The 23,845-nt window shown below is 39.4% G+C and overlaps 1 protein-coding gene across 2 annotated transcripts in view; it reads right to left on the bottom strand.

The window, feature by feature from the left end:
• Positions 1 to 3,372: 3,372 nt before the first annotated feature.
• GLMN (glomulin, FKBP associated protein) overlaps positions 3,373 to 23,845 on the bottom strand; it is a 32,559-nt gene continuing 12,086 nt past the window's right edge. For both annotated transcript variants that reach the window (XM_063428384.1, XM_063428385.1), the window contains exons 6-19: positions 22,680 to 22,926; positions 20,580 to 20,682; positions 19,285 to 19,475; positions 16,445 to 16,498; positions 15,010 to 15,040; positions 14,831 to 14,920; positions 11,225 to 11,266; positions 11,060 to 11,133; positions 9,355 to 9,439; positions 8,380 to 8,489; positions 6,489 to 6,552; positions 3,911 to 4,034; positions 3,714 to 3,796; positions 3,373 to 3,566 (exon numbers count right to left, since the gene is read on the bottom strand). In XM_063428384.1, the coding sequence (XP_063284454.1) occupies positions 3,441 to 3,566; positions 3,714 to 3,796; positions 3,911 to 4,034; positions 6,489 to 6,552; positions 8,380 to 8,489; positions 9,355 to 9,439; positions 11,060 to 11,133; positions 11,225 to 11,266; positions 14,831 to 14,920; positions 15,010 to 15,040; positions 16,445 to 16,498; positions 19,285 to 19,475; positions 20,580 to 20,682; positions 22,680 to 22,926 (1,424 nt within the window). In that variant the 3' untranslated portion in view covers positions 3,373 to 3,440. The remainder of the gene's footprint in view (positions 3,567 to 3,713; positions 3,797 to 3,910; positions 4,035 to 6,488; positions 6,553 to 8,379; positions 8,490 to 9,354; positions 9,440 to 11,059; positions 11,134 to 11,224; positions 11,267 to 14,830; positions 14,921 to 15,009; positions 15,041 to 16,444; positions 16,499 to 19,284; positions 19,476 to 20,579; positions 20,683 to 22,679; positions 22,927 to 23,845) is intronic.

Here is a 23,845-nt window from a genome sequence, read left to right on the forward strand (position 1 = left end):
TTTTGCTATTAAATTGTTTTCTGAGAAGGATCATCGATCTCTATACTCTGTAGACTATCACAACAGAATTATATTATGGACTACTGGCAATCAAAGATGAATTGCTTCATGTGATAACTCTAGCTAAATCCCTATAAGTAATAAATGAGTTGGCATAATGCCCCATTCCTGGTTTTGTGTGTCTCCTCATCTACCTATAGAGCTACTACCTCTGGAAGTACAATTTTTTACATAATTCTGTATTAATAGAGGCACAAACTAAGCAAAAACACAATCCTAAAACTTCTAAATATAATACGATTCTCCACTGTTTATGGTGTCAATTTACAATTGATTAGGTCACGTAGATAACTGCAAAACATTGTCAGTTTTATTTCAAGGGAAACATCTTCATGTGGTTTAAAATACACATTAGGGAGTGCACACCAACACATTGAGTGATTCTCACCTGGTGTGTGGATTTACAAAATGAGAACACATGCTTGTGTGTGAAAGTTAGATTTAAGGAACACTAAACCTGTATTTCTTATACTATATTGTTCCTTTTTTTTTTTTAATTCTTTATTTTTATCATGCAAGTGTGTACAGTCAAGTTTCATATGCCACAACAGCTCTATCAAGGATCGCAGGACAAACATAGGATATCAGTAACATGGCATTAGTAGGAATTGCACATTTTTTGTAGTGTAATAACAAACAAATCACATTAGTAGAGTAATAGTTGTCAGTAGTTAAGAGAAACTCTATGGCTTAGTACTCAGGCTAGCTTAACTGACGTATGTGCCCTGGGCACTGAGTGAGTGAACAAGCATAAGTGTTCAAGCCTAAGTGTATTCATAGGTTATGGGAATGCCTCAGGTATAACATTCTATGCAGCTTTTCATTAGTTGAAGTGGGTGTCTGAGCCCTAAGGTTTGCTAGTGTGGCATTCTAGTTTGAGTTCCTCGCTTAATACAGTGTGTAAAACATGCTGTAGGCACTGTAGGTAGTGTGTCTGGCTGAGCATATTAGGAATCAACTGTAGGGCAGATAATAACTGGCTTTAAGCAATGTCCATGGATGCAGGCTTAGTTACATGAGTCAGGTTGAGGAGGATTTGAGCAGGTCTCCTGTGGTTCTCGCTGCACTGTGTTTGCTTGGTAAGTGCCGCTTGTGCCCTGGTGTTGCTGTGGAGTCATCCTGCGCTGTTCATTGGCGTATGTCGGTGGTTGTGGTATATTAGGTCTGGGCTGGTATGGAGGGCCAGTTCTAGCTGGAGGCAGGGTGGAGGGCTTGGTGTTCTGTCCCTCTGGCTTGGCTTGTCTGGGCTGGTTGCTTAAGGGTCTGGTGGCCCCTGTGGTTCTGCTTTATAGGGGTGGTTTAGTGGGATCCTGTTTTGTGTATACCCCTTTGCTCCCTGGTATTTGCCCGCAGCCTGTACCTTTTTCTGCTCAGCATGTTCCGCCAACTCGTCAGGGCTGTTTATTAGGCCCAGGTTGGTACTCTGTTAGGTGCCCTTGCAGACCGGGATGACCCCCCCCCCCCGGTCCAGAGGGGGGGGGGGGGGGGGGTGCGAGACGCCGGCTGGAGACCCAGGAGAGCGGCCGTCTCGTCCCAGCTCAAGCTCCAACGAGCTCTGGGCCCCAGTCGGGTTACTGTCGGTCTTAAGCGGTATCCCCGCTTACCCCAGCTTCTGGGTTCTGTATGGTCACCGGTGTGGCGCGGTTGACCTTCAATTTGCGCCGGCTTTCGGGCCCTGAAGCGGGAGCTCAGACAGAGCACGTCTGATCCCGCCAGCGGTCAGGCCCCGCCCCCCTATATTGTTCTTTTTATTTCAGGGCCTCCCCAAAATTTAAATAAGAATAAAAGGGTATTACCTTTGTTTCCCAGCACTGTGATAGAGTCCCTGCAGCTGATCGAATGGCCTCCTATGCCATGCAGAAACTTATTTTTTATCCAAACTAATGCTTCTCATAGAGGAACTTTGGAAATTAAAACCCAGATCTGCTGTCCTCCAACATAATGTAGATTAGCTGGATGTGCCACTAGTGGCGTGTATAACTCTGCAGTGTAAGGATTGCCATATCTACTAGACATCAGTACTTTACACTGCAGGGTGACAACTAAAGGACCACTGCACACAGGCCACTTCATTGAGATTAAGTGGACTGTGTGCCTCTGGTGGTACTTTAATTAGGATTGGAAAAAAACTGAAGACTGATAATTTGCCCTTAATACCAAAATGATCCAGAATTTATTTCCTGCCTAAGTGTAGTCCAGTGATATGTTTTGGATGTCTGAAAAGACAATCATCCCTTGTCAGTCACTGTTAGAAGCGCTTCCATTTGCACCTTACAGCAAAGAAAGAACAAGACCAGTTAAATATAATGAAGTGTCACAAGTTAAAGGTGATTTTAAATGTTTAGTGGTGTTATTTCCAGAGGTGTATCAGCTCACCTTGAACCGGAGTACCTAATGTTTATTTTTGCCCTGAAACATTGTTCCTACCATTGTTGGCTCCTGTCCTACCGTAAGGGATAAATAAGGCTTGCTGTATTCAGTAACGAGACAGAGTAAGCATAGAAATCCCACCTACAGATGCCATGGCCATAGCTTTAATTCCTGAACAGCGGCTTCTCCAAACCCTTATGAAGGGTAAAAAATGGCCTGGGATTTGAAAGGCTTCTAAAAAACAAAACCATATCAGAACATCAAAGACAATTCGTGAAGAATATTTATCCAGTGCCCAAATATTCAGTGTAGTGGAAATACACTGTTAGCTACATATGGCTGACCTTTGTTGGGGTTTGGTACCCACTAGTGCTTATACACAAATCTACCAGGGAGATCAGTTAAACGTTAGAAGCTCTGGTCTCGTGATGCTTTGTAAGCAACAGTAATTAGGTTTCTTCTGCCCAGTGCTCCTGGTGCTTTTCCAGTGGCGACTTACAGTGGACAATTGTGAGTAATGAGTATATTGAACCATAGAAGCTTTAAATTAATACAAGAGTGTTTCAGTACTAGTATGCTTGATAGAGGCCTAGAACGAGGACTCTTATACAATAGTAGAATTAAAGAGTCCGTGAATAAAGATCTGTGAATGAATCTCTTCATGCAGCACTGGACTTGCACTCAACCACCAAATTTATTTACTATTTTGAGCTAGCCTTTATTTTTTCCCCTCATTAATATAGTCATCCAAGCGTCAGGGCTTCAGTAGCAAGTGAGTTTACCATTCCTGACATGGTGCCACGTTTTTTTTCTGTCTGTCAAGCTAAGCTTTTTTTTTTTATACCCTTCACTTATACCACCAATAAATTCTGGGTACAATAAAATGTGTAGCTCTGATTTAAACATTAATAAGGTAAATTGAAGCCATTCACTGCTCAAAACTTGATTCATATTAAATATTTTGTAAATTTATTGGCTAGAACTTGATCATAAATACAAATCAGAAAAAGCTAAACATCTTTACTTGACCCGATTTTCTCCTCCGATGCAGATTTTAGTCTTGCTTCAATGAGTTCGTCGACTCTGGCAAGAACGCTTTCCATTAAATCAAATGTAAAAAGAGCTGACTGTAGAACCTAAAACGTCAAAAACAATTAATGTTGTTTAGATTAACACAGCGGCATTACATACTTCTGAATAAATAAAAACACAACATCAATGAAATGATGAACAAAGGAAAGGAAAATAAAAATAATCCAAACACATGAGAATAATCTACATACTTGGAGCTGCATTTCTGGGGTCATATCAGGTAATTTAGTTCCTCCAGCTGTCACACTACAGGCTGTCTTCCTGCCATGGGCACCTTAAAAAGAAACATAGCCCTCGGTTCATGAAGTAAAATTTAAGCAAAATACAAAATCACACCGTTGTGTTTTTGGAGTGCCGGAATAGATAGTTTATGGTATTCATTTCTCACCTCGCTTTTTTTCCTGTGCGCTTTTTATCTCTGCTTCATAATGGGCTCTGGACATATTGAGCCCTGTGTGAAGAGGTTTCAGGAAATCATGTTCAATTTTATAAAGTTCTGCCCATACACCGGTCTGTCTCATAAAAACAGAATATATAGTTCATCATACATTAACATCAAACCAGGTTATTATGTGATTTTGGTTGGTGATTAGTGTTCTTATTTGTTGTTTGTATTTTTTTTTTTTTTAATCTGTTTTGTACCGATCGATTGGAGTGTTGCTGAATTTAGTGCTTTCTCTGTTCATTGGGTAAACAATATATTGAATGTAACAAATACCTTAATTTGCAATAATCTGTTTGGATGCATTTTATTACTGTCGTTTAAAACCATAATAAAAGCGTAAAGTAGATCTTTATTGTATGCTAAATATAAATGTATTAAAGGGGCAGTAATGCCTGTAAGAAAATTACCATTAACCGCATTTAAAATACTTAATGGAACACTATAGGCACCCAGACCACTTCAGCTCATTGAAGTGGTTTGGCTACAGTGTCACTATTGCTGCAATGTACCAGCCAGCCACTAGAGGCGCTTTCGGAATGTTACCAGGCTTTTGGTCCGCTAACGGACGCTGAACGTCTTCACGCTCTGCATGAGGACATCCAACGTCAGCTATTTTCCCACAGGACAGCACTGATTCAATGCTTTACTATGGAGAGGCCTAATGCACACACCACTCTCCGCGCAAGTGCATTAGTGACCCCCTTGAGTGATGTCGGATGAGGCGGAGCCACTTCCCAGCGCTGAGAGACATCAACCCTGGAATCAGATAATTAACAGGGGAAAGCATAGGGAGCTATAGTGTGAGGAATACAGCTTTGTACTCATGGCACGATCGTATCCCTTTAAGCAATGCATATGTAAAAAAAATTAATTTAGAAAACCTCATTACTAACTAAAAACATTTCATTAAATTTTACTATTTTCTTTTTCTGGGAACCATACAGAAAATCATGATTAGTTTCACTGCTCAACATCAGAGAACAGTGCGGCATTTAATGCTTCCAGATAAGTTGATTTGCCTGTTCCTCTGATGTCACACGAATGAACTCAGTGAGGCAATTTGATACTGATCATAGATGCATGTTCACATAAAATGTCAAAAGGCGTGAACATGCTCCAATTCTTATCCCAGCATTATTTAAAATGGCACTGTCATGGCTGCATCTCAAATTTTTAACCCCCCTACAACTCCTCTACATTTTATTGTCCCTCTAGTTACCTACAAATGCGTCTGGGTCCCCCATTTCACCCTTTTTTTTTTTTTTTACAACTTTTTCCTTCTCTGGATCTATGTCCTAGGCGCCGCCATTTTGTGTTCCCAGGTGAAGGCCCTGAAGGACACATCATCTGCCCACACTAGATAGCGCTGTAAAATTACCGTGCATGCCCAGTTAAAATCTTTTCGAAAAAAAATCTTGTAAAATTTTTCCGAAATTATTTGTCTGAAAGACAAATGAACGAACAGAAAGCACAAAGAACGAATATCGATTCAGTCTTTGTTGGTTTAGTTTATTGCAAGGAGGGAGCTACTGGTTTCCGGCTCCCTCCTGGCAATACATAAAAATAGAAGCGTCAGGGAGCTGTGCTCCCCGCCACTTCCTTAACCCTCCCCACCCCGATATCCCCCTCATTCTATGGGGTCAATATGACCCCAATATTAGTACATGGGAGTTAAATCCTCCCGCCTGCCCCTACTCTCTGTGCCGCGAGTAGGTGCATGCCTACTAAACAGTGAGCAACCAGTGGCCTGCACCCCCCCCAAATTCAATAAAGGGGGACCTATTTAAATAATTAACAAGCAGGGGAACATAGTGTTCACATCCTGCCTCCACACATTATCGGCGGGTTGGGGCTCTAAGTGATAAAGAGGAGGGGAACCTATTGTCTTCCCCTCCCCGTCCCCACCCACTAGCGGTGGAGGCCCTAAGTGATAAAGGTTAGGGCCCAATTGTTCGGCCCCTTCCCGCCAACCTAAGTGATAAAAGGGGTGACCTATTGTTCCCCGACTGGCCGATACCGATTAGTGGATAATCGTAATCAAGACCACATTTACATGTTAGGCTTACTGCTAGTGTACAAGTAAGAAACTATGTATGTTGATAGCATGGACATTTGATGAAAAGGATAAAAGGTGCAGTTCTACAGAAAGGGGAGAAGCAATCACCTATATAGAAACATTGTTTGATACACCGGAAATAAGATGGAAGTTTGATATATGCATCTATTAATGCCAGACCCTTTACTGACCTTTCTGACAAAGAAAATGTAAAACAAAGAAAAATACATTTGATGAACCTAGGAAGGTTTTCTCGAAATGTGTTAAATTAGTGCAAATTTAATTAAGTACAATTTATGGGGGAAAACTGCTTATTGAATGCACACAGTAATACTTTTACTCTTTCTACAATGTGAGGGTTTTTTTTTGGCAAATTTTAAAATCTTGTTTTCATACTCAATAGGCTTTTCAACACAGTATACAAAAGGTTTAACAATATTGCAGAGCAAAAGAAAGAGAACTTACTTCATTATCCATTTCGCTGTCTCTTATAAATAAGTACCTCAGAAGGTTCAGTGAAGCCATTATTCTAAAGAAACAAAAAAGGTGCAATTTAGTTCTGTGCATTCAAAAATACAATTATTGACAGCTGTATGAAAAAATGTGCCAAGACAGATCTGGCCTCCACCCCTCCCTCCCCACCATTTCATTTTCTTCAAATAGTGGAAACGAGAAGTATTTACATCTAAAGTGGACATGGGGTTGGCTGTGAAGAAACTGGTCTCCAAGGAAGGAGTGAGAATCATTACATCCCCCAAGGTGAGCTACAATGTTTTACACTCAGAGCCTCCAGAAGAAATCCAAAGGGCAATTTATTTAAAGAAGTATAACTGTCCGACTAATCCTATAAAAGCTGTGTAGAGTGTCTATTGTACATAGCAAACTCCAGAGACTGCTGTTGGGCCTCAATACTTTTTCATCTGGTGACCTGTCGATGTCAGGGATATGCACCATCTTGCATTATGTTGTGTGCCCATTTGGGTCTCCCTGCATTTTCCTGGTTGCAGGACATAAAGATTACCCTATTGGCTATGTTGGCAAGTTATTATGTAGATATAGATAATCTCAATATAAGTTGCTCTATATTCCTTTACAGAAAAACAGTGTTACACAAAATCAGGTTCCAGACCTTTACCCCATGTTCACAATAAGCGAGACAAAGAAAACAGTAAAAGGCTGTTTGAGCCACTGTGATATTGACACCTACACAACATTCCCCCAGGAGGTGTGAATTTCTCTCTCACTGATAACAACCCCCTCACTCCCCCACCAAGTCACTGTACCAGGCTATGACATAATTCTAAAAGAAGGTGTGCAAATAAAATCAAAGGGTCTTTACCCGATGCTATCATTTATAAACATTTAAATGTATTATTTTTTATTGAGTTGTGAATACATAATATTTTCAATACTTAAAAACACAAAGTGGTAAATCTACCCAGGAGTATTGTGGGTGTTTATCTGTTTGGTGTTCCTTTCCCATTGACCAATTCAATACCAGCCCTGTCTGTGAATATTTTGTGTAGGAAAGAGAATAACATCCACTATCTCCATTTTTTGGCATGGTTGTCTGTTATTAAAACCTTCCACACTTACTTATCACTTCGCAAACTCTTAACGCTCTGCAAGCATTTGATATTTAAATGGTCAGCTAGCGAAAACTAACATATTGATAGTTAAGGGCCAATATATGATCTACATCAGTTCTGGTCCAATTTAACGCCATGAGGTAAAATGTATTCCTGAAAATAGTCATTAAAAGGAACACAAACATGTATTCCTGTCCCCCCTAAATATAGTAAAATCTTACCTCTATGCCAGTCTGCTGGCTATGCCCCTAATCTGTCTCCTTGGCTGACATCATCAGAAGTGATGATCTCAGCCAATCACAATGATTTCCCACAGGAAAGCATTGGATTGGCTGAGAGTGTCTTGTCAATTTTGACGATTTCAGCCAAGGAGGTGAGTCGGGGGCAAAGCCTGATGTCTCCCTGGCCAATCAGCTTCTCCTCACAGATATGCATTGAATTACTGCTTCTCTATGTGGAAAGTTCAGTGTCTCCTTGTAGAGGATGGAGACACAGAATGGCAGTGATGCACACTGTGCAGCACTGGCCCAGGAAGCACCTCTGGTAGACTTCTGAGGAGTGACCACTAGAGGTGCCCCTAGGCTTTAATGTAAACACAGCCTTTCCTGTAAAGAGAGTGTCCACTGCAAAAAGCCTAAATGGACTGACTATACGCACCAGAAAAACTACATTAAGCTGTAGTGTCCCTTTAGAGGTCACAAGCTGAAGTGCACCTACCACATAACAGTAGACGCCAAGCATTTCTAGCTTACGTTTCATCCTCTTACCGATCAGAGTTTTGAAGTAGGTCAGTTTCTGCTCCTTCTGGTAATGAGAGTACAATGTGAAGAAGTGGAATCAACCGAGGTCCTACAAACCACTTGTTGTTTGTATTGGCCTGAAATTAGAGATGGAATGTTAAGTGAAAGATGCAAGATTCTCAGGGCCCGCTGTCCATTGAGTAGTCTCTGCCATGCACACCTCCATTCCCACACTCAGTATATGACAGAGTGTAGGTCAATGTAATGAAACAGTAAGTTTGCTTACACCCATCCAATTCTATCCACTAAAACATAGATAAAATTCCACAATACCCCAGTCCATTATTTGCGCCCACTTGCCCTTACTATGTTTAACAGCCCTCCAGCTATAATAGTGCCCACCAAACATCAGTCTATACGTGAGTGAAATGCTCACTGCATAAACCAGTGATAGTGCACCTACACCACGTTTCATCAATGGCATTGTCCCTCAAAGGTCATGATATAATGAAATAAAAAAATACATCAACTTTAAAAGTTTAAAGGTCATTATGACCAGCTGAAACACCCCAGCCAATCACACATATCTGCCTGCAGTAAGGATCAGGGAGTAGCCAGGAATCTATTCAACTCCTTTTTGGGCAATGATATTTGGATTGACAGCTAATGGTGAATTACAGGATTGCTCATCATGACCTAAAATGTTCTCAAAATTCCAAGGACTGTTTTAAAATGTATTTAGTTTTTAGGACAGAACCATTGATAGTGTACATCAACTACAGCTGGATTACGGTTTGACACTTCTGCCCTACAAGAAGAATTTCCCCAGAGACATTGTATAGAGATCTCTTGGGAAAATGCAGCATTTTGCAGTTTTCAAAATATTCAGCTCAGCTTAGAAAAATAGTGTGGCTGTTTAATTTGAGCAGCAAACACATCTTTTTTTAGTTCACGTAATGTATTCATACTGGAAATAGAGCAGTACAATGCGTACAGTCTCACCTTCAGTGCAAAGTCTATCTGGTTCTTGATGTTCTGTATAACATATCCTTCCACCCCAGAGTGATTACTTGTCTTTAGCAGACACCTATAGAACAAAGAGTATATTGAGCACTGTACAGCCTAATTTGCGAAAAGCAGCTCCCAAAATAAAAATGTTAGCACCGCTTTTCAGTTATTTGGTAAAGGTTCACTATAGGCATCCGCTTTCGGGAGGAGGAGACCTAGCCAGCATAGAGGAAGTCTCGACAATGGAAAGAGGCATGTTGAAAAATATTTGAAAAAAATAAAATAACACCTATAACGTTAGGGAATCTATAGCTTTAGAAATACAGCCATAGTGTGTTCCACATATATATTTTCCAGTTGCCAGTACAATGCAATAGATTACCTAAGCAAGAGAAAAATTAAATTAACTTCTTAGAACTAAAAAACAGTTTAATACCAATAAAGCATATTTAATTTTTTTTTCACCTATCATTTAAACTACTACTAAGTACCAAGTGCTGTGCACTATAGAGAAACGCGGCAAACAATTTATTGGAAGGTCAGTAACCCCTTTAATAGAACATTTTGTCGGTAAAGCTTTAGTCTTCTAAAGCACCATATTTAAGGGTCTTCTGACCTCCCAAGAAATCATTGTGCATTTCTGCTGTATTTGCCCGTGCTTATTATTATTATATGGGACCAAAATGGCGGTGCAAATGAAGCACAAGTGGTTTGTGTCTGGCCAAGTGTCTACTTCAACAATGATGCACTGCCATTTTACTGATCCTAAGTACTTTGGTCGCTATACAATTAGTTTGCTGTATATGATTACTATTTAGCTATAGGAAGACCACAGGCTTTGACAGAGACTGTTGATATGACACAGAAAGGGGACAAATTTATGTAATGCTTTTTTTGTGAATATTATCTCAATATATAATATACTTACCTCTGAATGTTCCAGTTTTGCAGATATCACCAGGAGTCAGGCAGGTCCTTCCCCAACCCCTACAATGTCTGCCAGAAAATGGCTTGGCCCACCTAACCAATCCCTGTCCTAACCAATCGATGAGAACATTAGCTGGTAAGCAGATGGCATTGTCTAAGCAAGAGTTTCTTGTATAGGATGAGCTGACCACTCATATTTAAGATAAGATATTTATCTTCTACTAAGAAATGGAAGACCGATTTAGACATGTTCTTTGTTGTCTCCAAAATCTTGACATGCATCAGAAACACTGCAGCTCAGAATATTGTGCATTACATGAATACATTTGGACAAATCGCAACCACAAAGAGAGGCTGGGAGTGCCAACAGCCCAGCACAAACATCCATCCATCCATATTGCAAAAATGGGAAAATAATGCCAGAATGTTATAGGAATTCATAAAACAATCAGTCTTGGGTATAGTGTTTATTATGATGTTTCAAGGAGCTCAAATGGCATTCTATTTTCCTAGAACACGGTTCATTGTTAGGTCTCCTCTATACATTGATACATAACCTGCTCGTGGATCTCCATCATTTAGTTGAGAAAAGCAGTTTGTAAATGTTGACCAACCTCTTTCAATACCTAAAATAAGCAGTTGGCTGGCAACAGACTATTCTTTTATTAGATGTAAAATTGGATATTATTTGCCATGAAGTCCCAGAAATCGCATCTGAGTACCGTTTAAAAAACATCTAAACTAAACTAAATACAAAGCAGAAAGATTTTACCTGAATAGTGTATATTTTCCTTCAGGCCCAAACTTATCAATCAGTAATTGTAACATCTGTAAACTCTTCTTTCTCTATGAAGAAAGTACCACTTCTGTAAAGACACTGCATTCAAATAGTGAGCTAGAACACTTCTTGACTTTTTTATTTACAGAATATACTTACCAAATGTTCAATTGGGCAAAGGGTCATCACTTTCACCAAACCCTGCGGGCAGAAGAAACCGTATGGTGTTGATATGTACAATTCCGTATTTTCTCATGTGTTTTTATTCCCTAAATAATGTTTTGTACAGAATTACAGAATTGTGTGAATTCCATTCATTTCGACCCCTGCAACTGAATAAACTGATGTTTGAGGGGAAATAACAAGTAAACTGCAAATATTCGGCAAAATACTAAATTTTTAAAACTTATCTATTCTGACTTTTCATTTTTCATTTGCAAATTCTTCCCAATCCCCCTTTAACAAACTCAAACGCTGCTGTCCGTTCACCACAATTACGGTTTGTTGCATAAACCCAATGCACTTCATCTGCTCAATTACACAGTAATAAGGAGTTTGTGGCACAACACATTAAGTACGATAGATAATTACCAAGTATTAATAATTCACAAAGAACAAGCATGAAACACCAGATGCTGGTTGCTGCATTTGTGAACAACTGGTAGTAATACGATGATTCTCTCCATATCCCATTGAAACTAGGTTATAGAACAGCCTGCAGCAATCCCTTAAAATACGGCTCTGTCATTTGTATAATCACCTATAAACACAGCAAGCACTCACAGAGCTTACCGTAGTCCCTTCTCGAGCTGCAAGACAGAACACTAAGTGATCTTTGCTATGGATCGTAGCTGGCATTCTCTTTCTTATTGATTTTAGGATCTTATAATGACATAACAGCTCATCAAATGGGGATTTAAAAGGGTCTCCTTTCTCCCCACGTAAATATCATGTGCCTTTTTAACACTCAATCTGCCCCATCTTATTGAACCATATATTCTATGCCCTCTCATATTTTTTTATAATATAAACAGAGCATGACATTTTAACCCAATATAATCATTACTGCTATACCCCTTTCCATGCCTCTTCTACCCGTATTGTAGCATACACTTAACAGGCACCATAACAACTAGCGTGCTGCAGTGGTTATGCTCCCATGAGTGTGCAATGATGTAATGAAACCACTTTAGAATTGTTTGAATTCTAACTACTCTCCTCCATTACAGCTGGAAGTTCTCCGTCTGAGCTAAGCCATGTGGTGCAAGTTTTTGCTCATTGGCTGACAGCATAAGCTGCTCGCTCTCAGCCAAAGAGCTCGCACGGCACTAACAAGGAACGTCTGGCCACGGTTATTGATGAGACGGGGAGTGGTGACAAGCAGTCAAACTGTTCTGAAATAATTTGACTATTTAACCCCTTAAGGACCAAACTTCTGGAATAAAAGGGAATCATGACGTGTCAGACATGTCATGTGTCCTTAAGGGGTTAAATGAGAAAGCACCAGTGCACTCCTGGCACCATAATCACTACAGGGAGCAATAGTGGTCATGGTGCTTGGAGTGTTGCTTTAAACAGGCAGACATTGTACAGTTTGTTTTCACCCAATATGTGTGCACTGACTTTATAATACGGACTAAAATATGGTATCAGTAAAAAACCCCAAAAAAAAACCAGACACTGTAGTCCTGTTTGGAGTGATGGTGTGAATAGTCAAAGAAGCAATACTTAGGGCATCATTTGCTAGGGTGAGCTGCACATCCTCTTTAACAATAGACCTTTAAAATGCTAATTCTACGGCATAGAATTGGAAAACTATCAGCAAAGCTGGAGAAATTCCGAAAGGTTGTTTTGTTTCTCTATTCACATTCCTTACTACCTGAAATAAATATCTTTATTGATCATATTTTGAGCAGACTGCACTGTCATTATTCTTTATTCATAGAGACAAGATGCTATTTACTGATTTAGCTCTGTCTATTCACGGTGGATGATTCTTGGATATCCAGAAGGTTTTACGCAGGCATTGACTGATGATCAATCAGAGGCCTCTTCTATTTGTGCTAATGCTATTTTTACACTTTCACATCCAAAGGCCGGTTTTATCTTCCTTTCATTGTGGGGATTTTCAGATTTTATGTACTGTGTATTTTATTCTTTTTAGTGTCTTGTTAATCTCTGGTGTACACATGTCCCTTCTTCCTATATTGTAGTAGTTCTACACTCTTGTGCTACTTGCTCCCCACTTTCCAGCATGTCTGGGACTGAATTAAAGCACATCTGCTTCACAGGAGTTTAACGCCCATGAATCTTGGACAGTCTTTGACATGTATGTCAGTCACACAATGCATTCTGGGTTTTAAAGAATGGGGTGACATTATCTACTAGTCTGGATTTGAAAACACGATCCCCCATTGAAATAATGAGCAGATCTTAGATCAATAAAATATTTAGAGACACACACATATAGATTTGGTTCACACGCCTCTGAACCATCTATTAGGTAGTCTGAATAAATGGTGCCTAAATAGTGGCTCTCAAGAATCGTCTGTAGATTGCAATTCTGTATTACTTTGTATTAGTCTGAAAAACACGAGCGATTCGGGTAATGTAGAAAAATATATGGGAATATATAAATAAATGGTGGTGTACCAATTTAATAACATTAGCTCTGATAAAGAGTAATATGAATAGCTGATGGCACCAGCACCACCGTACATTATAAAACCACTCCTTCTGGTTTACAATTGCTAAAATAATATAGAAGTCTGCTGTGCATGGAAATTAGTAATGTGATTGCTCTGTGTAAATAGGAACAGTTCCCATTGTCAAATGAAGACTGATGCGCCACAGTGAGGAGGGCCGTGAAGAGAACACGTTATTGGATTGAGCGTTTGTCAAGAGAACACACTGGAAGTGTTTCCTATATTTCACAAGAGCTTTTAGTGAGGTTCCTTAAAGGGACAATGCATCTCTATGAGGAGATGTTGATTGGCCTGGCCAGGCCAGTGTTTGGCCCTGCTCCCTTGAGGATTTGGCATGGGTAAGCATTGGATTGGCTGAGATCATCAATTCTGATGTCAGCCAAGGAGGTGGTTCGGGGACGGGGCCGGGGCCGGGGCCGTGAGGCCTACAAAGTACGGGAAATAAGATACGTTTATTACCTTTTAAGGGGGGGAAAGCCACCTAAATGGTGATTTTAACACCATAGGGTCAGGAATACACGTTTGTCTTCCTGACCCTATAGTGTTCCTTTAACTGTGGACTTACCTTCACTCAAAGTAGGTTTTATGAGTTTTTTTTTTTTTTTTTATGGAATAAAGTTATCAGTTTAACTATACTGCCCCAGTCTTGTTTCTTTCCTTTATATTTATACATTGCTTCAGTCATACTTAACAATAGAAGCCCAGCTGGGTTTTTAACCATTCTCAATATTGTCTTCAAGATACTCAGAAAGCCAGGTAGAAGGGGCTCTGGGACATTTGAGCAAATCCAATAAGGGGAGTTATATATTTATAATATTTCTAGGTACATTGAAAAGCACCATGGTTTTATTTGTATTGTAATTGTGTGTGGTATTTTTTATTATATCATTTGCACTTTGTATTATACATTTTTAAAGCACTGACACTTATATTTATATTTTCTGACCCAATTGTACCTCTTTTCATGCACAGTAATACTGGTCACTGCGTGTGGGGTGTACTAGGAGTATTGTTGTATTGTTACACTGTAAAAAATAAAAAACATTACACGTCAACTTACCTGTACTACCTGAAGGATTGCTTTAATTTCTAACAAGTCCTGATGAAGGCTGTTATTTTCTACTCTTTGCAAACTGCTCTCAAACAACTCCTGTAAGGAGAGATGGTCAGGTTTAGTACAATCTGGTGGTGTAGTAATAAAGTACTGAAACTGATATACCGGTAGATAAGTGAACTTACAAGCCCTTTGGTCAACACTGATTCTTCAGTTCTGAAAAAGGATGGACATGCACACATAAAACATATTTTAATTTCATTATGAGCAGTAACCGCAACGCCGCCTTACAATCAATGCACGCATAATGCAGATTTTAGAATGAAAATGAATACAAGAAAAGAGAACACAGTCAACCAAAAGTCACTTACCAGGATTTTGAATATTAGGTATACTTATCTCTATATTTAACAAATATTTACATGTGAGGTATGAAAAATGAAATCCTAAAATCCACACCTCTTTATCTGGCGCCTCCATCCAGCTTGCTGTCGATCACGGTTAGAATTTCTGTCCTTTGTAACTTTTAGTTTATAGGGACCACAAAGAGGCATTAAACAAACTATGGGAGTGATATAGCAAAGCAAACGAGTGCTAAAACGCTGAGAGACATTCTAACGGTGATTGCTACCCATTTAGCACTCTGAGCCAGGATAGCACCTGCTGTTTGCTTGGTAAATCTCCCCAACGTTTTAATGTCTGCCCTGGAGTGAAATAGACCTCTCTTGTTCATTTGTTATTATTTAAATGAAAATGGAGTATCAGATGTACAACATGTTTAATGCCAGTTATTGATCATTTTTAATGTTTTATTTAGTGGTGTTGTTTGCATAAAGTGATGTATTCCTTTAAAACAAGAAATGACACCAGTACTGTACTAAACTAAACGAAGTCCGACAGCCGAACCCACCCAAACGTAACAATACTATGTATGTATGATATCATTTTCTACCAAGAGGCATGGCACCATCACAGTTCAATAGACATCTCCAGACTCAGCAAAAGCTTAGGAATTTGTGTTGTCTACAACATATAACCTATCCCTGTACCCACCCCTCCTACCCCCATTCCTGGTTTTAATTTACCTTTAGCGCAAAAACTGGACTCAGACCGTGTATGTCTATATGTATTAGAAACAAAATAACTCGGTGCAATCAGACTCCTGGATTATATACAATAACTTATGTACAATACTTGTATCAACCTATCTGTATTATAATGTCTTGTTTCTTTTTTCTGTAACTTGCATTGACTGAGCCAAAATAAAAATTGTGATTTACAAAAAAGACAAGAAATGGTTTTACGCTTTTCTGGAGTGAGTATTACACGATAAGTAACCACAACCCCATTTTACGTATAAACATATTGAGGATTTACATGTGAAACACAAAAAACTACTACAAAACCTTAATCTGTCACTGGCCTATTAGCATGCTGGGAAATTTCCTGTTAGGCCATCTGACTTTATTTCCTCAAATATGTTTTCTTTTATCAGGCATTACTGGCTCTTATAGGATGAATTATTTAGAACAAAACAGATTATAAAAAGGAGGGACAAAAAATGTGGATCCTAATGTGGTGCATTTTATTTTCCTTAAATTAACATAAAAACGTTCTTACCTTCTTAATAGTACATCAATATGTTCCATGTTCGACTTTACAACAAATGATGGTCTAAGAAGAAAAAACAAAAAACACACCTGTCATTTCTTGCAGTTGTGATAATAAAGAAATTGCAAAGCATTTACAAATAACGCATAAAAAAAAAAAAAAAAATTGAATTATGCGTATCTGTCAATGTATATTTTTTTTAGGGATCTGTTTCGGCTCCAGTGTCTCGTACATTCTGTGCATATGCAAAAGGGAGTATTAATAAAAAAAATGAGTATTTCTCATGTTTGTAAACGAAAGTAAGTGACGGCGCCAATGTTGTTGGCACAGTATGTATGCAAAACACTGTGCGACGACAGAGCAGGAGAACCATCTTAAAGGTAGTTCAACTTCTCCAGGTCTCGGTCTGTATTTCTATGGTGTACTCAACTTGCACTTTGCTAGAGAAATATAGGAATGAAGTGGCAAAGGTCACTATGCTCCGAAACCAGCGTGCTGGCAATGATGTCAGCATCATGGGAGGGATGTGTCTTGCTTGTGTAAGCAGTCCCGAGTTGGGCCAGCTGGATAGGAGGGGAATGATACATAGGAGGGAGAATTGTGTGAATGTAATGTTAGTGTAACATCCATGTACTAGGCAGTATTTCACTTCAGGTAGACACTGTGCTGGTAAAAATCTCAGCTTTCCAGGAAAAGTATGAACCATAGCAAAAAAGAACAATATTGCACGTTTCAGCGTATTATAACGCCGTCATCAGGGGCAAAGCCTATTAGGCAAAGGATAGGTTTTGACCCTGACGACGGCGTTATAATACGTTGAAACGCGCGTCGGGCTTCATTCATTTTTAATTTTAATATGCACTCCTTCACGTAAAATGTCTATTTACTGTGTATACCTGTGCTCATTATTTACTCAAAATGGCTGCTAGAGCACCACCTCCCAGTCGAGCACTGTAGACGCTCCTTTTCCTGTTTGTCTCTATCTTGTGATGACTTGTTTAGAGAGGGTGGGACAGAAGCATGCGAAACCCAGTAAGGGTTGGTTAGCCTGTGACATAGTTAGGGAGAGAGAGGGCGGAGAGGTAGTGGGGAAGGTGAAGAAGATCGCTAAAATATGTGGCATTACTATGTCTTCCAGCGGACGGCTGCAGCCAGAGGGCTGGCGTAAGCTGCTAAAAGAGAAAAAGGGATTATTGCAGGACAATGACCTAGTAAAAACAGCGGAGGCTTGGTTTAGAGTTGCCAGAGCAATTCACCAGGAGGTGTGGGTAGAGGAAGAAATACACCTGGGGGGGGCAGAGAATGTATGTATATCATGAAGGTAATTTTGTTGCCGAAAATACATGCCAGCCACCGCCCTATAATGGCGCCTGGCACAAAGGAAAGGAGGTCGGCCCAACCCCTGTGAACTCCACTCAATTACTAGTAGCCACAGTCACCCCCCTGGCCCCTGTGTACCACGTCCTCAGGGCGGACGGATCATTGTATTCCCCTGCCCCCGCCATGCCCTCCCTCTCTGTCCCTATTATGCCTGCCCCCGTCACCCCCACTCCTGTCGTATCCCCTCCAGTCACTTCCGCCCCTACTATGCCTTCACTTCCTGCATCTGCTATTCCCGCCCCTGTCGTGGCAGTCACATCCCCTTGGATATCAGATTCAGTTTGTATAATAAAGGCCCATGCCCAAATGCTGTTTGCGGCCTTCATAGCGGGCCTTAAAGAGACCATAAGCAAGGGCCTGATTCTGTCCCGCCCCGAGTACAGAGTAATTCCTCTGGACACCCTGCTGTTAGTTGCTAGGGCCTGGAGTCTTCCCAACCACCCCCACCCAAGAATCCAGCCCCCCTCATGTTCTCCGGTCCTGTACCCCTACCTCCAGGCCTACCTATGAGTCAGCCCCCTATGCCACAACATAGAAATTGTTTCAATTGTGGACAACCAGGTCATTTCAGAAGGGAGTGTACTGCCCCAAGGGCCCCTAGACAGTTCCTACAGGATGGGAGACCATCCTCACCCCGCTGCCAACAACCCCACTGCCAGTTGTGCCACATCCAGTTATCCTGCTGACATCCTGCTGATTACCCCTTACTAGGTTCTGCTTGGTAGTAGGGTATCCCTCTTAAGTGGAACGCTTTATGTATCCCTGATCTGTCTCATAGGGTTGATATCCAATTACCCAGTATGCAGACATTTGTTTCCTAGTTAGGACTCTCTATTAGATATAGGAGCTCTACGACTTCAGATTCAATTAAAGGTTTTCTTATTTTTTGTTTTTTGCTACTAATCTATTTCAAGTTGTACTAATTCCCATACACCCATCTCCATCGGAGTGGACGTCTGGGATATTGTTCTTTTTTTCTATTTCGAGTAATTAGGGTTACCCCCTGTTATACTAGTACAAGCAGGTGACCCCTCCTTAACTAGGGGATAGGGTTATAGGTATACCCTAGCCTATGTCCTTTAGCTGGTGGAAGATCATTTGACATATCCCAGGGTTAATATCTTTTAAAGTATAAGTATAAACCATATTATTATGAAAAACATGTGAACATGTGGAAGCACTGCAACAGAATTTCAGATTATCTGAAAGTTAGGATATCTTTTAACACCAATTAAAGGCATGTAAAACTGATAGACACCAAAGGAGTCAAAGGAGTCAAAGGATATCTGATTATAAATAAATATATACACACTCACATATATACACACACATATACATATCTATATATATCTATCTATATATTTCATATGAAAAGGGTTCATCTAAGCCCCCAAACCACTTCTGCTTAAAGGAACATACCAATTTACAATACTGAAAAGGGCCCCTAATGATTACAAGAAACCTCTTACCCAAACACACAGGGGAAGTCATCTATTCCTATATGCTGTACGAACAGGAGGTAGGAGAGGCAGGCCAAAGACTCGTCAGCATACTTTTCTTCTTCTTCTTGCCCAATTTCTTTACTTTCCAGCATTTGAGTTACATTAACACGCTTCAAAAATGCTCTATGCAGAGATTCTCCTAATAATACAAAATAGCGCTGCATAAAAAGAAAGAAAAAAAAAGTAATACAAGAAATATATTAATGCGCGTCACATACAGCAACTATAAGAACTGTGAAGAATAAAGATCCTCAATGTATTCATAGCAACAGATATAAACAAACCTATAGCAAAGAAACTGCCATAGTAATCCATTACAAGATATATATCATTTCATAGATTAATCTCCCCAAAGTGCCAGGACACAGTATAAGCAAATCACACACAAGAAAGTCAAGTAAGATATAATTATATTAGAAGCCTTGTGGAACAAGGGTCTGTGCAGCATCTATGGAATGTTATTCAAGGTCAAGCAGTGTGTGCTATGGGGTTACTGTTCCCCTATATTCTGACCAAACAGACTCCATTGCAAAGGCTGCGTTCCCTGATTTTTTCCAAGCCAGATAAAAAAAAAAATCTGGGGAGTGAACATTGCCGATGAAGGCAACTTTGTGGTTAAACGGTTTAACCCCTTAAGGTAAGAGTGCCTCCAGGGGCCTCTTTGCACCATAACAACTTTATTTAGATGAAGTTGTTTTGGTGCACTGCACAAATAAAACTGAAACGCACAGATTAGTAGATATACTCCAAATGAAAGCATGCATTATTTTACACAAAAACAGCTTGCAAACTCTGCATTTCTCTTGTCTGAAGCCTTTACAGGCCCTCCCCTTGCAACCCCACCCAGACTTTCTGTGGCCGTCCAATCACAGGCTTCCTAATCCAGCTCTGGGTAATTGCTGCCCCATGAATTTAGCTCCACTAAGCAAATCAGGAAGTAACAGGACCGGTTGTCTGCTTGAAAACCAGGGGATTGTAAATAGTTAAAACTATAAAATTGCCAATTTCTATTTCCTACAATGAAAAAAAGTGGACACACTCTGCACACAGAGTATTTCAGAAAGCTAAAGTACTTTAGAGGTCCGGAGTGTCCCTTTAACTGCTGATGTCTCTGTACCATTTATCATCAGAGTTGTAATTAAACAAAAGCTGAATGGCCATGGTTAGACAACCCTCTTTTAACCTTTTCATTTATAAATATAATATATTGATAGTAGTAAGGATGTGAATATATAGTCCTATGATTTAACAATTACACTTACCAAAATCTCTTTAGCAAACAAGTGGAAAGGGTTGTCACCCATGTCTTCAGGAAGTACATGCAGCGGCGCACCAAGCAGGGGCTGCTTCAAACAACTATAACAACTTAAAGAGGGAAACAGAGTATGAATATATGATACTACAATGTATAATTGTTAATGTCATTCACGTTATACAATCATTGCCATTCCACAAAGAAATGACTATAACTCAGCTGCCTAACCCGGTCTTAGATATAATTAGCAGATAGAACACAATTCGGACTTTATTAATCAACTATGTATTATAATTATATGGCATTTATACAGACGTACCATTAAAGGGCCCCTAAACAACTTCGTACCACTTTATATACCATGGGGTATGACTGGTGCATATTAGCGACATTAACCCCTTCACTACTGAGCAATTTAATTGAGAAATATTATTATAACACGTATTTGAAGCAAGGGATATATAGCTAGCATAAAACACAGCAATTTTGTGTATATATTGCTTTGCAGATAGATGTAAAATTTTAAATTATGTAAATGTATACAAGTGTTAATTTTCACTTATTCGTTAAGCCACTTTAAAAATATTTGGAAAAAATTAAAAGCTTTAGACAGTATGCAATGTCCTTTATCTTGCAGTATTTCACACAGGGTCCTAAATGTTAATATAAAAGCAAAAAAATAAATTTTTCTCACATACATTAGATGAGACATAAATAAAAATGGTCAAACACCTTGCTTATATGTATTTGCAAGGCCCTCAAAGGCATTACCAGCCTTACTAAAACTAGTTACAGAATGTCCGCACACAGCAAATATAGTTAAATCGTATATTTCTAAAATAAACGTTTATAAAACTGTCATAGCCATCTTTATCAATCTCTGGAATGCTAATGTAATGCGAACAATCAAATTGTAGAGCCTTTTCACTCCTCCCCCCTGCCTGACTGTATGAATTATATGATTTAGTGAAACTTTACTATTTGAAAGCAGGGGGTGAGCTTACATTGCAGCAAATGTACAGTCATATCACTGAACTGTCTTACCCACACCACCCCTATAAAAAAAAAAAAAAAAAATCTTTATAAAATGCTCATAGAAAGTTTGTTGGCATTTTACCAAAATTCCAAACCAGTCAAAAGATATTATAAGCCTTCATTCATCACTAGTGTCGGCTGAGGTAAAAAATCTCTTATATGGAGGATCCCGCGCCTTCATGGAATCCTCCATAGACGACATTGCCAGGAGCTGAAGAGGACCTTGGAGGACTGGGGTCATTACTGATGTATCACGTGAGATATAAAAATTATTTAATGTAATATTTTGTTTAAAGAACGAAGAAGACATAATATATTGTGTAGTAAACCAGTCAGACTGAAGGCGGCACAAACAATGATCAAACATAAGGCAGAAAACAATTTACAAACAAAAATTGTAACAACATCACTGTATTGCTCATTTTTCCGAATCAAATGCCTGTTAAGTGCTGGACGAACGAATTGCTTTGTTTAGCAATCACAAATTAATAGCTTAGTTTGTTCAGAGATTAGTAGGCATTTGGTTCATTGAGCACAGCTGATCGGATTTTGCGCACAAATCTAGAATATAATCCATAAATTTACACTACAAAGTTATATATAATTCAAGGAATCCTCAGCCACAAAGAGACACAATTGATATTGTTAGGCTAAATGGGAACTTCTGCTTTAACAATATCACAAAAGAAAGGAAGGAAAGTGGGAACGAGGGGGACCTCGTTCCCAGTGTTAAACAGGTAAGGTAAGTGTTAAGCTGTTTGAAAATGTCTTGACTCCTCACTGTGGGACAGTGCTATAAGTGTTGTAGTGATTAGGATGCTTAGAGGGCCCCTTTAAATGAACAAAATGCAGTGATGGTCCTGTTCAAACAAGATTATAATGGCATCTGTTTATTTCTCAAAAATACCCCATTACAAAGCATTCAGGGACATCTATTCTCATGAAGGGTTAATATGTGAAAGTGTCAATGTTTTACATAAACAATATTTATCTGTACTGTGCTACCAAGCTTCATAACACTTCTAGACAGCATTCTAGAATGTATTTGTTGCAGGTCCTAGCCAGTGCTTACAATGTTGCCAATTCTTTTCTTAGCTCTTCGCTTTCTGAATCCTTCGCAACGTCTGTGGATTGAGAGACCAGATCAACAAATGGTTTAGCAAACTGCAGCAATGCGGAGAAACACTGGCAGACAAAGTGCTTGTCTTCCTGGATCTGTTCTCGAGTGTATGGCACGGGTAGAAGGCATAGCTGAGCGTGGATGGTTGACAGCGAGATTCCCACAGAATACGCCTTTTTGTTGCCGAGGTTCAGAAGAACTGGAAAACATGGGGAGATATTTACTTCGTAGCTCGGACAGCGTAACATTGCTCTGGCCCTCAAACCCACGTTCAGGTTTTCTCAAATTTGCCCTGTGGCCCCTGGCTGTACAATCACTCTACCTTTCTGTCTAGCCAGTATACAGTGATCTACTCTTCAATTGTAAAAAGACTGTAAACGTTTCCACTACTGCTGGATACTCTGAAGGTAATAAAATTGCACCCACACATTAGATCAATGTGTAGATTAGGTTACGCAGGGTGGGGTTTTAATTGATTATATATTTTAGATTTTTTTTTCTCAAAGAATAGATTTTGCTCTAGAAGTCATCCATTTTTATTCCTCTCTCTCAAGCAGTAGTGTTTCCATTTTTTCCTCCTACAAGACAGATGTAAAGCATAGATTTCTGGGGGTTGTAATTCAACTGTTAGCGTCGTACAGTTTCATCCACTCCATATCCCGTCACAAGGATTGTATTGCCAAATACGGAATTCTGAGAGCTAATAGATAGCTCCCTCTTTGTGAGTGTATTTTCAATCATAAAAAAAAAAAAAACAAGAATAAAGTGGGTTGGCCACTCCCTCCGCTATACGCGGGTGATTGTCCAATACACCATGTGATATCTCTTAAGAGTACAAAAATCGTATGTATGGTACAACCTTTATTTAGCCAAATACATATATACACAAACTAACTACATGTGAAAATCTCCTCAGTGTGAGAAAAAAATATTAATACGTGAAAACCAAGTGGTAATATACCTTTAAAAGCTGGGTAGACTAATTGTGAAAAGCCACAAAAAATGCCAGAAGTATAATTATATAAACTGCAAAGCTTCCAGTGGCTTAGATATATATAATACTTCAAAGATTGACAAACAAATACTGTGTGGCAAAAAGTAATAATAAATAGTATGAC

This window comes from Pelobates fuscus, chromosome 7 (assembly GCF_036172605.1).
Source record: "Pelobates fuscus isolate aPelFus1 chromosome 7, aPelFus1.pri, whole genome shotgun sequence".
NCBI classification, from domain to species: domain Eukaryota; kingdom Metazoa; phylum Chordata; class Amphibia; order Anura; family Pelobatidae; genus Pelobates; species Pelobates fuscus.